Source organism: Dendrobates tinctorius, unplaced genomic scaffold (assembly GCF_039654945.1).
Source record: "Dendrobates tinctorius isolate UK_male_01 unplaced genomic scaffold, ASM3965494v1 ptg000196l, whole genome shotgun sequence".
NCBI lineage: Eukaryota > Metazoa > Chordata > Amphibia > Anura > Dendrobatidae > Dendrobates > Dendrobates tinctorius.
In genome coordinates this window covers 24213573-24229835 of record NW_027361863.1, presented here as the reverse complement: position 1 = coordinate 24229835, position 16263 = coordinate 24213573, and the positions used below count along the sequence as shown (strand labels likewise).

Sequence of the window (16263 nt, the reverse complement as noted above, 5' to 3'; positions counted from 1 at the left end):
ATGCCTGGATGAAAGTCTATAGGAAGCTCCAGACGTAAACCCACAAAGCACAGGATTGTCTGATTTACATTTTCTGATAGATAGTTAATAGGTAACAGATAGATAATAGATAGATCTACTATATAATCGTCTATTTCTGTCTGCTTGTCTGTTTGGAACGGAAATCCCGCGTCGCTGATTTGTCGCGCGCGACCAATCAGCGACAGGTGCTGTCCGCCCGCGAATTGCTGCGGGATTTTTACCTGGAAAATCCTGTGTATTCATTACATTATTCTTAAATATTCATAAATAAACTACATACATATTGTAGAATGCCTGATGTGTTAGAATCGGGCCACCATCGAGTAGATAGATGATAGATAGATGATAGATACATAGACAGATAGACAGTTTTGCAGTCTTTCCTATCCTTGGTGACATTTTACCTGGTTGTGCAGGTGCCAGCTTTCGAAGTCATTGTCGTTACACTTCCTCCCATAAATAGACTTGTATTCCACTTTCACCAGTTGCCATTCTGAGAGGAGACTGAAGTGTCCGAAGACCCTGTTATAAAAAAAGCAAAAAAGACACCGTCAGCCCCGTCACCTTCTGACACCTTCACCTTCACCCGTCACCTTCTGACATGAACGTTTTGCTGGAGATTTTTTCCCGTAACTACAGGCGATGCAGAACATTTCTCCTGAGTATTGATGGGAGCCAGGTCGATACCGCGCCTGCATGACATGGTTGTGTGCAAGGAGACTCTCAGGCCTTAATAGCGGCATGTGTTAAGACACCCGCACTATGAGAAGCCGGAATTTAGCAATCACTCGATTCGTTATTTCCCATGAGAAAAGAATTGTTTTTTCAACTAAATCATACACCATGGTCCACGCGCTGTATAATACCGTATATGTCCTCCATGGCCTGTATATTCAGGAACACGGGAGTACACGAGCACACGCTGTCATTGCACATCTGGCCCTTTCTGAGCTTGGCAATTTTCATACTTCTAGCCACATTCTGACTAGACGTGCTAGCCCTGGCTCTTGTATGGAGTGAGGCTGGGCATGTCTAGTCATCGATCACACACATTACATACAATATTATATATAAACCGTTCCACACACACTATCACACATATCATATACTATCAGTCATAAAAGTTTTGCCACCCTTGAAATTGTTCCAGAACATAAAGTATTTCTCCCAGAAAATTATTGCAGCTACAGGTGTTTTGTTATACACATGTTTATTTCCTTTGTGTATTGGAGCAACACAGAGAAAAAAAAAAAGGCAAATTGGACATCATTTCACACAAAACCCCAAAAATGGGCTGGGAAAAACTTTTGGCACCTTTCCAAAATTGTGGGTAAACAAGATGTTGATGTGATGCTCGTTCATACTCACCTGTGGCAAGTAACAGGCATGGGCAATATGAAAATCACACCTGAAACCAGATAAAAAGGGGAGAAGTAGAACCAATTGTTGCATTGTGTGTCTATGTGCCACACTAAGCATGGAGAACAGAAAGAGGAGAGGAGAACGCTGAGGACTTTAGAACCAAAACTTTAAAAAATATCAACAATTTTAAGGTTACAAGTCCATCTCCAGAGATCTTGATGTTCCTTTGTCCACGGTGCACAACATAATCAAGCTAATCTCACTGGCTGTGGATAGCAGAAAAAAAAAAATAGATGAAAGGTTGCAAAGCAGGATAGTTTGGATGGTGGATAAGCAGCCCCAATCAAGTTCAAAAGTAATTCAAGCTGTCCTGTAGACTCAAGGTGCATCAGTGTCAGAGCGAGCTATCCGTCCACTTGTGAATGAAATGAAACACTATGTCAGGAGACCCAGGAGGACCCCACTGCTGACACAGAGACATAAAAAAGCTAGATTGCACGTTGCCAAAATGTACGCGAGTAAGCCAAAATACTTCTGGGAAAGCATTTTGTGGAAAAGCACATCATTTTACTGTTTACCAAAAACAGAATAAGGCCTATAAATAAAAGAACACAATACCTACAGTCAAATATGGTGGAGGGTCAAACATGTACTGGGGTTGGATGCCTTGACTGTTTCCAAGGCATCATGAAATATGAAAATTACCAAAGGATTTTGGGTGGTAATGTAGCGCCCAGTGTCAAAAAGCTGGGTTTGTGTCCTAGGTCATGGATCTTCCAGCAGGACAATGACCGCAAACATACTTCAAGAAGCCCCCAGAAATGGATGGAAACAAAGCGCTGGAGAGTTCTAAAGTGGCAGTGATGAGTCCGGATCTAAATCCCATTGATTATCTGTGGAGAGATCTTAATATTGAACCTTCAAATATGAGCGACCTGGAGCAGATGGTAAGAAGAGAGGCCAAAAATTCCAGCTGAGAGGTGTAAGAAGAACGTAGAAGCGATTGATTGCAGTTATTTATTCCAAAAGGTGCAACCAAATACTAAGCTGAGGGTGCCAACACTTTTATCCGGCCCATTTTTGGGGTTTTTTGTGAAAGGACGTCCAAACCTGCGTATAACAAAACATCTGTAACTGCAATCCTTATCCGGGAGAAACACTTCATTTTCTGGAACAATTTCAATGGTGCCAACACTTTCAGCCATGACTGTGTATATACAGTAACATACGGAGCTGGCCCCTTTGCAGCGGGACGTTTTGTCTCCACACGTTAATGATTCCAGCATAGGGGAGCTCGTCTGCCTCCAGCATTACATGGCTGATAGTAGGAGAAGGTCACCGGTACCTCCTAGTATCACTATGACAACACTGATAAAACATCACGCGGTATGGAGATAAATGAATATGGAGAACACTGGAAAGATGAAATTCCCGGGGCACCACTGAATAATCCCCTTTGTGTATGGAGGTAAATGCTGCAGTGAGGCTGAGGTGTACAGATATGGTAGATGGCACTGAATCCCAACCATACTCAGAGGAGAACCCCTAAAAATGTTCCCAGTCCGGGAACCTATAGTGCTAGAAGCCCGGTGACGTCAATTAGCTGAGATTCCGCAGTTACATTACAAAGTGTCTTTTCTTCTCTAGTTTTGGCTCTTGTTGCTCTGGGGAACCCACCGGGGTATGGGAACCATGAGACATAACTGATATTTTAAGGGGGTTTTCCAATTTAAACATTTATGGGATATCCACAGGACATGTATCTTATGTGCCGTTGTCATCTGACAGTTCACTGCACAGGCGCACCTGTCTACATGCTGTAGACTTGTAAAAGAGTTCACGAAATTGCCAAGACAAACAGAATGGAGATATCCGTGCGAGTGCAGCCACCTCTCCTTTCCGAGCAAGTGTCCCGAGGACCCTGCTCTTGAGATAGGTGGGGGGTCTTATGTTCTTTGCATCTTATGAACATTTATAGCAGGTCCAGCCTCGTCACACCACCACCTCCATGAATTTAATGGAACGCATACACTCCTCCTCGTTGAAATTGCAACATCAAGAAGGAGAGCTGGTGGAATGATGGAGATCACAGGATGGAGACATCGCTGATCTGCAAATGAAAAAAAATGGAAATGTCATCTTGATTTATCCAGTCCAGCATTTGAGCCTCGAGCAGAAATCCCGGGAATTCCAACCTCGGCTACCATCACTAAGGTTATAAATGGTCGTCTGATGAAGGTTCTTCCACTGAATGCACTTGAGCAAATCATAAAGATTGGCAGCTCCTGTGTAATGACCGACCAATGTGCTCATTGGAGACAAGTCCAAAGACGCTGCAGCCGTGAGATCACGTTTAGGCCTCACAGACCGCTCACACTAGCACAAGGAACATGCAGCATGGGGTTGTTGTGCTGAGGAAAGACTCTTGGGACACTATGGAGGAATGACCGCGCCACTGATTCTAACAAATCAATGTAAAGCCAAGCGGTTAGTGACCTGGAATAAAGACTAGAGGGGTCCGGCTACTCTACATTGTGTCCCCCCCCCACCATAATCCCGGGAATAGGACCATTGTAATGTTTCCTCATGAAGGTCTCTTCAATGACCTCACTCCAGCAATCTCAAAAGCTATATAGGTGCAGAGAAAGACGATGGAGGCTGGAATAGAGGTCTATCCTGTTCAGTGATGAATCACGCATTAGTCTTGGATGCTGTCATGCCCGCCATGTCAGTTATGATTGTCTTGCCCGCCATGTCTGTTATGCCGCATGACTCCTGGAGCAGTGTGCACGTGCACTGAATTCTCATGCCCGTTATGTTTCATGCTGCAAGATGCCTGGAAGCAGTGTGCACGCGCGCCTTACCTCATGGCTGCACGCCATTGCTAGCACTGTCTGATTCTGCAATCCTCTGTATTCCTGGAGCCCCTGATCGTGTGGCCTTCTCTATGGTTCAGCCCAGTCCGGTCTAGCGGCGCTCTCTGTGACCCTGGGGGATCTGAACCGGGGGTCATTCCCTGATCCTGGCCCAGAGGTGCAGGTGATGTATCGGACCGCCCCTTCCTGTGGTCGGGGCCTGAGTATCGTGTTGCTTCCCTGCATGGCTGCTTGGTCTGCTGGGACGCTCCCTGTATTCTGTGCCCCTGCACTCTGCCCTGTAGTGCGTCTCTGCACACGCTCTATGCTTGTATTCTGCCTCTTGTCCCGTGCCATGTCTTGTGTTGTCTTTTGTGCCATGTGTTGTCTTGCTATTCTTTGACTTGTACTACTTCCTATGTTCTCTGCCTTGCCTGTTTCGCCATGTCTGGTCTTTGCTATTCTGAGCCTTGTAGTACTTCTCATGTTCCCTGTCTTTGCCTGGTTTTCCTTACTCTGTCTTATGGTGCTCTCTTGCACATTCCATGTCTAGTCTCAAGGTTCTGCCTTGACCCGGCTCTAGCCTATGCTCCGCTGCTAGCTCTGTTCTCGCTCTGACCTGGCTCTGTGTTTCTGCTTACGTTCCGCTCCTTGTTCCGTTCCGTCTAGCTTTGCCTTGTTTCTTGCTTTGCCTTGCCTTGTTCCTTCGTGTGTCCTTTGCAGGCGCCTGGCCTTCCTAGCTTCCTGCTTGTACCTCAGCCGTGCCCGCCCTAGCCGTGGCCGCCTGCTTGTGCCTCAGCCGTGCTCGTCGGTCAGTGACAGCTGTGTCACCTGCTATGCCCCAGCCGGGTTCGCTGGAGTCTTACCCGCCTGTTTGTGCTGCAGCCCGTCCAGCTAGCCAGTGCCCCAGCCGTGCTCTCTGTGCTTCCTTGCACCCACGCTGTCTCTGCACTGTGCTCTGCGTGCTCATCTTAGCACGGGCAGGCTCTCGCCTGCCCCGTGGCATTCCTCCCCGTGCTTCTGTAAAAGAACGCACAGGTCTTGCCATGTACCCTGTCGTGCCCTCTAGCACACACAGGTCCTAACCTGTACCCTGACCCTGGCGTGCCCCTCTGCATGTGCAGGGCTCTGCTTTTAACCCTGACCCTGGCGTGCCCTCTGCACGCGCAGGACTCTGCCTTGAACTCTGACCCTGGCGTGCCTCTCTGCATGTGCAGGACTCTGCCATGTACCCTGACCCTGGTGTGCACTCTGTACACGCAGAACTCTGCCTTGTTCCCTGACCCTGGCGTGTCCCTCGGCACGCGCAGGACCTTGACTTGGACCTTGAGCTCTGGCGTGTCTCTACACACGCACCCTGTCTTGTATGTTGAACTTTGAATCCTGGCGTGTCCCCTACACACGCACCGTACTTTGCACGTTTGAACCCTGGCGTGTCCCTACACATGCACCATGTCTCGTACTTGAACTTTGAACCTGGTGTGTCCCCTACACACGCACCTTGCCTTGCACCTTGCCCTGGAACCTGGTGTGCCCCTAGCACGCACCCTGCCTGGAATCTTGCCTTGGACCTCGGCGTGTTCCCTAACACACACCATGCCTGGATATCTGTCGTGCCTCCTTGCCTGAACCCTGGTTTGCCTGCCGGATGCCTGGAACCTGCCGATCGCTGCCAGAGATCGTAAGCCTGATGACTGCAGCCTGATGCCCTGATCATGTCGATCATTGCCAGCTATCCGGAGTCCGATGCCATCGAGTCCTTGCCTGTACCCAGGCGTGCCACCTGGCACGTACCATGCCATGGACCCTGGCGTGCCCTCGCACGCACCTTGCTGTGTTTTGCCTGTTATCACGTTTTGCACCCGATGTTACCTTGAGTTTTCCTTAATGAAGATACACTGAACTTACGTCTTGTCTTGTTTTGGTTCCTGCTCATCCCTGGTCGTCAGACACTCACATTGCGTCTTCCTTAAGCCGGCCGTCTGGTTCCAGCAGTCGGGTGGCTCACCCCCTTGGTCTTGCCCCTGACACTCCCTGTATAGGGGGTGGTTCCTGACAAGGTCAGCTCGCCCTAGGTGGGTGGGTGCCACGACCCAGAGGGTCCACTCTAAAGAAATCGACTCAGCCTAAGTTGACCTCGTCACAGATGCATTCATAACTGGAAATTGACATGGAGACCTCATGGGCAATGCTAAGAAGAGAACATAATGAAGAACATCACACCAGTCCTACTCCCGGGATTATGGGATGGGATGGTATAATCTACAGTATTTGGACCCCTCTTGTCTTCATTGCTGACCACTAACAGCTCAGCATTACATTGCTTTGGTGGTGGAACCAGTGGTGCGGCCATTTTCCAAAATGTCCCAAGCGCCATTTATAGATATGACAACACCCGGCTGCATGTTCTTCGTGTTACTGTGAGCTGCCTACAAGTCCTAAACCTGTTCCCGTGGTTACAATGTCTCCAGACTTGTCTCCTGTCAAGCATATTGGGAACATCATTGGTCGGTGATTACACAAGAGCCGCCAGCAGAGGATCTTGATGATTTGCCCAATTAAATTCATTGACAGAACCTTCTCAGACAACCATTAAAAACCTCATTGACAGCAGCCGAGGCTGGAAGTGCCGGGATTTTTGCACGTAGCTCAGACCCCAGACTGAAAAAATCCAGAGATTTTGAAAATTTTGTATCCAGTTTTTCACAATTTGCAGATCAATGATTTCTCCATCCTGTCATTTCCATCATTCCACCACTTTTCCTTTTTGGTGTTGCAATATCAATGTTGAGGAGTTTATTTTTTTCTTGGGGCTGACCGATAACATCCTATGTCAGGTACAAGTTGATGGAGCGGGCTCATAAGTGAAGTCTGCACCATAAGTGGCAGGGGCAGCAGTGTTATATATCCAGCCACTGCCTATAACAGCAGCAACCCCAGCTATCTACTGTTTAACCATTAAGATGCCACTGTCAAACTCTGAAGGCAGCATTTGGCTGTATTCCATGTAGCACTCATCCGAGAGACCAATGCCCCCTTCCCACTCCCATTTCTTGAGATAAGTGCCAAATGGGTTACCCATTGCTGCCATCTGTGATCTTCCATGAAGCCCAGCCTGTGACTGGGCTTCATGGGGAATCTTTATTTTTAGTACACATCACAATGCTAATGTATTGTGATAAATATAGTACAAATGATCAACAAATGCAACTTAAATACAAGTAAAAGTTACTTAGAATCCTAGAATGGTAGAGTTGGAAGGGACCTCCTGGGCCATCTGGTCCAACCCCCTGCTCAAAGCAGGATTCGCTAAATTATCCCAGTCAGATGTCTGTCCACCCTATGTTTGAAGACTTCCATTGAAGGAGAACTCACCACTTCTCGTGGCAGCCTGTTCCACTCATTGATCACTCTAACTGTCAAAAAGTTTTTTCTAATATCTAATCTGTGTCTCCTCCCATTCAGTTTCATCCCATTGCTTCTAGTCTTTCCTTGCGCAAATGAGAATAAAGATGATCCTTCTACAATGTGACAGCCCTTTAGATATTTGTAGACAGCTATTAAGTCTCCTCTAATGTCTTCTCTTTTGCAAGCTAAACACTCCCAAATCTTGCAACCTTTCCTCATAAGACAGGGTTTGCAGACTGGTCTTGAGAAGTTTTTACAAACTTTGAAAAATTCAAAAGTTTGAATCTCTTCCCTTTACACAAATCCAATCTTAAAGACATGAAAAAATAAAAAAAAATTAAACATGTATTAATCACCACATAAAAGTTCAATTGATGAAGTTATAAGATGATTAATCCATAAGATAAAATACATACAAATATTAAATTGCTGTTTTCTGGGTCATCTCACATCCTCAAAAAAAAACAAAACAAAAAAAAAAAAAAAATCAGCCTCTTGGAAGAAGGGAAGTGAAAAAAAATAAAGTAGCAGAAGCAAAATTTGGCCTCACATTTATATTCCAGTTTTTTTTTTTTTTTTTTACAAACTCAGTTGCTATTCCAGAACATTTCAATATAGACACAATGCGAATATTTTCTCGTCGTCCAAGTTTTCGGAAAACTTTTCTGAATACATTTCAATATTTTTTTGGATGAGGAAGGAGATTTATAGTGGAACATCTCTGGAGTGATGTGATCCAGGCGCTCGCACAAGAGGCGCCTGCCGACTAATGGAATCCATCTGGTGACTCGCTGATGATTGAATGTCAAAAATTCCTTTTTACCCAGTGACAAACTCGGCCTCGCTATTCGCGCGGTGAATAAAATCGATTCATTAAGATGCAGGCGCGCTGATGATAATTAGGCAAATTGAAAATAGATACATTAGCATTACGGATGGAAGTAACACGGCACGAGGAAGAGCGCAAATAAATCAGAGAGCAAATCTTATCAGATGAGATTTTTATCAGAGAGGTATAAATATAAACAATACTTTGCATACTGCGCGATACATTTGATTTTTTTCTTTGTATTTTTTTCTGTCTTGTGTTACAATGAACTGTCAGTATGTCAATATACAAAGAAGATGGAGAAGGGTTTGTTTGGTTTATCTCGCATGAACAAAACATTAGAGGTGGCGGTTTATTATCAAATTTGCCAACTTTCTGCTGTTTGCAATAAACCAGGCAAACAAAAATAATGTAAATATCTGAAAACTACAAATATAACAAGAAGTGTCTCCAAACTCAACACATAATGTCACTTATTACTGACGCCTGTCCAATCACAATCCCATGTGTCCTACGAAGAGAGCACAACTCTGCTTCATCTAAATTGCATGGCTGAGCGGTGTCATGATGCGACCGCTCAGCCGTGAATCCAGGAGACACTGAGCTGACCATGAGAACCAGCTTCCTGTGACCGCCGGTAACCTCAATGAAGTCACCGCTGGCTACTGCAGCTGCGCTCTCAAACTCGGCTCAGTGTCTCCTGAATTCATGGCTGAGCGGTCGCATCATGACACCGCTCAGCCATGGAATCCAGATGAAGCAGAGATGGCCTTTTCATAGGACACATGGATTGTCATCGGACAGGTGAGGAATATGATGTTTTATTATTTTGAATGTTACAGTAATAAATGGGTAAATGAGGGTGGGGAGTGTTTATTTCAAATAAAGGAGATTTTCTGTGTGTTTATTTCAATTAAAGAGCTTTTTTCTGTGTGCCTTTATTTCACTTTTACTACGGGGTTAGTAACGGGGGCGTCTTATAGAAGCTTCTCCAATACTGACTTCTGGGCTTGATGTCAGCTTACATTACAAAGCTGACATCAACCCCAATATTATTACCCCACTTGCCACCGCCACAGGACAAGTGGGAAGAGCCGGGCAAAGCGCCAGAATTGGCGCATCTAATAGATGCGCCTTTTCTGGGGTGGCATGTAAGCTGCTATTTTTAGGTTGGGGGGGCAATATCCATGGCCCTTTACTAGTTGTAGAATACCAACCTCCTGCTGTCTGCTTTAGCTTGGCTCGTTGTCAAAATAGGGGGGATTCCACAACATTTTTTTATTATTTATTTAAATAATTAAAAAAAATATTTTTGTTAACCATCCAAGATATCACTGACATCTGAGGGCTGCAGCCCGCAGCTGTAAGTTTTTCCTGCGCTGGTTAGCAAAAATAGAGTGGAACCCCGCGCCACTTTTTTAGTTTACTTATTTATTGCACAGGCATAGGCTGATGAATACTCACATCATCATAGGCCTGCTCTCACTGCTGTCAGGGAGACCAGGCATACGATGATGATGTCAGGGCCCGCTGCCAGACAGGAACTCACTGGTGGCAGCGCAGGAGGCGGACCTGGACGTCTGGAGCCAGGGGTAAGCCCATGGCACCGGGTAGCAGCGAATGCGAGCGGTACTAGCGGTGCTGAGGCAGCTAGCCACTGGCAGGAGAGGGCAGACAGGACCTGCGGTCACGTGACAGAGTCAGAGGAGGTGGGCAGAGCCTAGCGCCGTTGTGAGGGGAGACAGCGCGGGGTTGCTGTGGCTTCTGGGGACACCTGCAGGAAGGAGCGAGGTCCCAGCTATGTTAAAGGGGAAGCAGAAATAACGTAGTCACATAAGCCAAGGTCAAAACACAGAGGGCTGCACAGTACACAGGGGCAGTCAGAAGGGTAATCAGAACGTAGCAAGAGATCAGTTAACCAGGACGGGCATTAAACGGTACAAAAATGGCAGGCAAGAATCACAACGGGGACGGAACCAGATCAGAACCAGACAAGCAGACAATAGCACAGGTACAAAGCACAGCAGGGTCAGACACACTCAGCAAGGGTCAGAGTATAAACGACAAGGAATGGTCTCACAGTGAGGCTATAAAAAGCCTCCCGGGACCTAGAAAGAGGCCATCAGAATTAACCCTGCAACTACCAACTCTGAGAACCCAGTAAACCATGACAGATAAGAGTTGTACCCTCATCAGCTGACACCTGTGACTGGCGGTAACCTTTTTACTGCCGGTCACTGCTGCTGGCTAACACTGTCATCTGTATGACAACGTGAAAACCACAGTGCTCTATCAGCGGTAAAAAACTTACCTCCAATCAGAGCTGCTGTTTCACATGCTGACACACCGATGACAGCATGGAAAACACCTGATGTTTTCACTGCCGAACCCGAACAGTAGTAGGGATTTCAGGGAGAATTCAGTGTTCGAGGTCTGTGCACGGACACTAGGTGTTCGGTATGGGCTCTAAACTTTATCAATCAGGTTCGCCCATTCTTAGTCACCACAATGCTCCACTGCAGGCATCACCAAGTCACCACCATGCTTCACTGTAGGCATCACCATGTCACTATTTTTCATTGTGGGCATCGCCAAGCCCCCACCATGCTTCACAGTAGGCATCACTGAGCCACCACCATGCTTCACTGTAGGTCTAACCAAGTCACTACCATGCTTCACTGTAGGCATCACAGAGCTACCAGTATGCTTCACTTAAAGCATCCTGAGCCACCATCATGCTTCACTGTAGGCATCACTTAGCTACGACTATGCTTCATTGAAGACATCACAAGCCACCACCTTGCTTCATCAAAGGAAGCTTCACCCTCATCATGCTTTATTGTAAGCAACACTGAGCAACTGCAATTCTTCAGAGTAGAAATTCACCAAGCCTTCACTATCCTTTTGTTTAGTAAAGGTAATGTCACGGAATTTGCGCTTCACTGTGCAAACTGGAAACTCAGTACCAGGTGGTAGAAAATCTTGCTGCAGATTTTCTGTAGTCACCTGAGGGTCTTTGAGCACTGACCTCATCAAGGAGATAGCTAGATAGATAGATTTGCAGTTTGTACATCCTTCCATTCCCTGTGCGACTGGGGAGGAGTTGAATTAGTCACTTTCCCATTATCCTGGGGTGGATTATTATTATTTGCACAGTGTGGCCTTTTTACTCCGCACCAACCATACATACTGAGCTGAGAAAAAAAATCCTGGCTCGTCTCTGAATTTTCCCTTGGGCCAGTTTCAAACACCCGGACGCATGTTAGTATTTTGATTTATGTTCTAGTCTCCAAAAATAAATTGTGCCTGTGCCCGTCTAGTAGAGATGCGCTAGGCAGGCTCTATATTAATGGCCTTGTGGAGGTGCCATACCGGCTTTGATTTACCAGCTAAGCAGTCTGTTTGCCAACAGTACAGATGCAATGAACTTCTCCTGCCAAATCATTTTTTAAAAGATTTTGGCCACGGGCAGTTGAAAAAAAAAAAAAGAATAATAAAGTAAAAAAAAGTGGAAAAAAAAAGCTACAAAGGAAGCAGATTTCTTCTGAAAGCAGGCACCCGGTAGGTGGTTTTTATTTATTTTTGTGAAATGACCCACTTTTTAATTTTTATCGCTACCTGTCTTTTGATGTGACAGCTAATTAATGGCAGCGTGTAATGGAACGGACGCCCCTCTTTCAGATTTATGATAAGGGGATTGTGAAAAGGTCAGAAGCAACTCTGCTATAATTAAACTTTTCATTAAATTTTCAAACGCACAATACCCTGCACATAATGTACAAATTGACCAGCTGCCCTCGTCATCAATTATTTATGGCAAATGCTTCAATATTAATGGTAATTAAAACTTGTCTGTGAAGCCGTAAGAGGAAAACCACGAGGGCTGGAGAGATACTGACGGCGACATTCTCGGCTGAAATCTGTGCTCCTGCTGATAGATCGGATAAAGACTTCACCTCTGACTTGTAGGAGGAAGGAAACGTCTAGACTAGAAAAGGCTGCGGTCACACATTGCTGGACAAGTGGATATCGGCCCAAAAATGGGACTGGTTCCAACAGAACAAGAGAAAGATTTGCTGTATAATGTCTCTCAGTGTTGGGAGATGTAGATTTTAAATAATGCTGCCATATACAGCTCAAACAATACCATCATACAGTGCTTAAATATGTCCATGATACATTGCTGAAATAACGCTAACATATGGTACCCAGATAATACCACCATGCAGTGACCAGATAATAACACCGCACAGTACACAAATAATACCACCATGCAGTGACCAGATAATAACACCGCCCAGTACACAAATAATACCACCATGCAGGGCTCAGATTATAACACCGCACAGTACACTAATAATACCACCATCCAGTACCCAGGTAATAGCACCACAGTACACTAATAATACCGCCATACAGTGCTTAGGTAATAGCACCACAGTACACTAATAATACCGCCATGGAGGGCCCAGATAACACTACATTATACACTTATAATACCACCATCCAGTACCCAGGTAATAGCACCACATAGTACGCTAATACCACCATCCAGTACACTAATAATACCGCCATACAGTGCTTAGGTAATAGCACCACAGTACACTAATAATACCGCCATACAGTGCCCAGGTAATAGCACCACACAGTACGCTAATAATACCACCATGGAGGGCCCAGATGACAACACCACATTATACACTAATAATACCAGCATGCGGTGCCTAAATTATACTACCATACAGTGCCAAATGTTTCTACATAACTTGCTCAAATATTACCACCACGCGGTGCTTAAATAATGCCATGATACCTTGCAAAAATAATACTAGAAAACAGTACCCAAATAATATCACCATGCAGTCCTAAGGTAATAGCACCGCACAGTACACTGATAATACCAGCATACAGTGCTGAAATAATACTACCATACAGTGCTCAAATGTTTCCACATAAGGTGCTCAAATATTACCAAAATGTGGGGCTTCAACAATACCAGGTGTAGGGATTTGTACTCACCTAGCCTAGGAGGAAACAAGAGGCACAATCTCTTGAATGTCCATGTGGGTTTATTTGCTTCATAAACCACCAAAACAGCAACAAAAGGTAAACAGCCTTTACATCAGGCAGACAAAACCTCAATGTCCATAGCGAAGCTCTGCTCTCTCAGACCTCTGGGCACACAGGCTGCGCAATGTCCAGCACGCAGGCTCGGTCTGGAGCCGCACACACAGGAGGGCTTCTCCCTCCCAAGACACAAACCACTCCGTAGTGTCCAGCCTGGACACATGGAAATCTGTCCACACTGACAGACTCCCAAACACTCACTGCCAGGTGCCAAACACACCTCCACTATGTAGGCTGTAACTGCATCCACAGGTGAGGAACATATCACATGGACTGGTCACGTCATCATGACATCACTGCAGGTCCTCAACCACCTGCAGCTGCATTAACTGTATTACCACCGTACAATGCTTAAATAATACTACCGTACAGTGCTACAATATTACCACCATACAGTGCTGCAATATTACCACCATACAGTGCTGCAATATTACCACCATATAGTGCTTAAATAACACTACCGTACAGTGCTACAATATTACCACCATACAGTGCTACAATATTACCACCATGCAGTGCTGCAATATTACCACCATACAGTGCTGCAATATTACCACCATATAGTGCTTAAATAACACTACCGTACAGTGCTACAATATTACCACCATACAGTGCTGCAATATTACCACCATATAGTGCTTAAATAACACTACCGTACAGTGCTACAATATTACCACCATACAGTGCTGCAATATTACCACCATACAGTGCTGCAATATTACCACCATATAGTGCTTAAACAACACTACCGTACAGTGCTACAATATTACCACCATACAGTGCTACAATATTACCACCATACAGTGCTGCAATATTACCACCATATAGTGCTTAAATAACACTACCGTACAGTGCTACAATATTACCACCATACAGTGCTGCAATATTACCACCATATAGTGCTTAAATAACACTACCGTACAGTGCTACAATATTACCACCATACAGTGCTACAATATTACCACCATACAGTGCTTAAATAATATCATTATACTACAAAATTATAACTGCACATTGCTAAAATAATGACTATACACTGCTCAGATATTACTACCATAAAGATAATACAGTCACATATAGTGCTGCCATATTACCACCATACAGTGCTCAGACATTATACAATGCTAATATAATACCACCATATACTGCCCAGCACTGAAATTATACCAAAACAATGGGCCCTAGAAATATCACTAGGCCGACCCCGGATAGTAAGGTATGGCTCTACCCAATGAAGGTACTGGAGGTTCAGGGATATCTGTTCGGGGGATGGCCCTGAGATGTGATGGCGGCGTCTACCAAACTTTGACCAAAGTGCTCCAAAAACCTTCTCCCGGCCCCCTTTGTCCAAAGGTCCTGGGGCCACGTTAGGCATTAGGGTCCCGCTGTAGTTGCCACTACTGACCCCACTGTAGTTCTGCCCCTCCGATCAGGATGCAATGCGACTCCTCTCATCATCTCGCATTTGGTACATAAATCATTTTTAGGAAAAAAATATCAAAACCGGACGATCAACAGTTTTTGATCAAGGGAAGAAATAAAGACGTTTGAGCTGAAGGTCAGGAACGGCGTCGAACATCAGATATGAGGCTTGTAATCTAACAGCAGAAAAAGCAGTAAAAACCCCGGAGTTTTATCTCTGTCTCCGAATTTCCGGCTGAAGCAGACACAATAATAAAAACTTGTTTGGCTTCCAATAAAATAAAAAAAAATGGAATTTTTTTTATTTCTTTGAGTCGTCTTGCGGATTCGCTGACAGCCGATGACACTTTCCTCTTTGAAATGTCTTGATTAAAGCTGCCCGTAAAATTGTACAAGACTGGTAGGAAAACATAATGAACACTCGGGCTTCTATCTCTTCCATCTGCTCGCCGTTTGCAAATCCCCCGGCCTGGCAGAGCCGATGGGTAAAAGCGGCCATTGCCCCAATGCTTCTGCCCGATAATGTCCTCCACCATTGACTGACCACCCACAAAGCAGCGGGGTATTACCATCTTCAGCGTTCTTGGCTGAAGCACAGAAGTCTGGACATTGACTGATTTACAAAAATAACCATTTTGATACTAAACGTAACCAAGTAGGAAAAGCAAAAACTGGGACATTAAGGGTTTAGAGAAATAGCATGATATGCCTCAGTAAAGAGGAAAAATGGCAGAGGATTAAGATGAGTCTATCAGCACAAAATGACTGTTCAAACCAAGCACCGGCGCCTGATGCACTCTTAGTATTGTGGAGCGGTTCAGTGTACTCCCCACCTACATCTTACTCTCGTAAAGCCAGAGCTGTCAACCAAGGAAGAGGCATCAAAGATAATGGCAAAAGAAGTAGTGCTTGGTTTGACCAGTCATTTTGTGCCGACAGATTCCCTTTAAGCCAGTAAGTGGGAAGGATGGTGGAGGAATACAAGAGTCAGTGATGAAATAGTTACTTTTGAGATGTCAGAATTGTGCCTAAACGCCATAATTTTGGGATTCCAAAAGCTCCTCAGCTAAAAAAAAAACCAGAACAAACGGGCCGGTTTCGGTCGACCGTTGAGGTCTCTTGGCTTCTTCCAAGATACATGACTTTACAATGACAAGATTTGTATAACAGAGGCTTTTACTCCAAGACCTTCGGATGGAAGATGGATCCTCTAAGCCTTAGGGCTGGGTGGACACACGG

The 16263-nt window shown here is 45.2% G+C and overlaps 1 protein-coding gene across 2 annotated transcripts in view; it reads right to left on the bottom strand.

The window, feature by feature from the left end:
* SORCS3 (sortilin related VPS10 domain containing receptor 3) overlaps positions 1-16263 on the bottom strand; it is an 812800-nt gene that overhangs the window by 75382 nt on the left and 721155 nt on the right. For both annotated transcript variants that reach the window (XM_073553075.1, XM_073553076.1), the window contains exon 15: positions 426-543. In XM_073553075.1, the coding sequence (XP_073409176.1) occupies positions 426-543 (118 nt within the window). The remainder of the gene's footprint in view (positions 1-425; positions 544-16263) is intronic.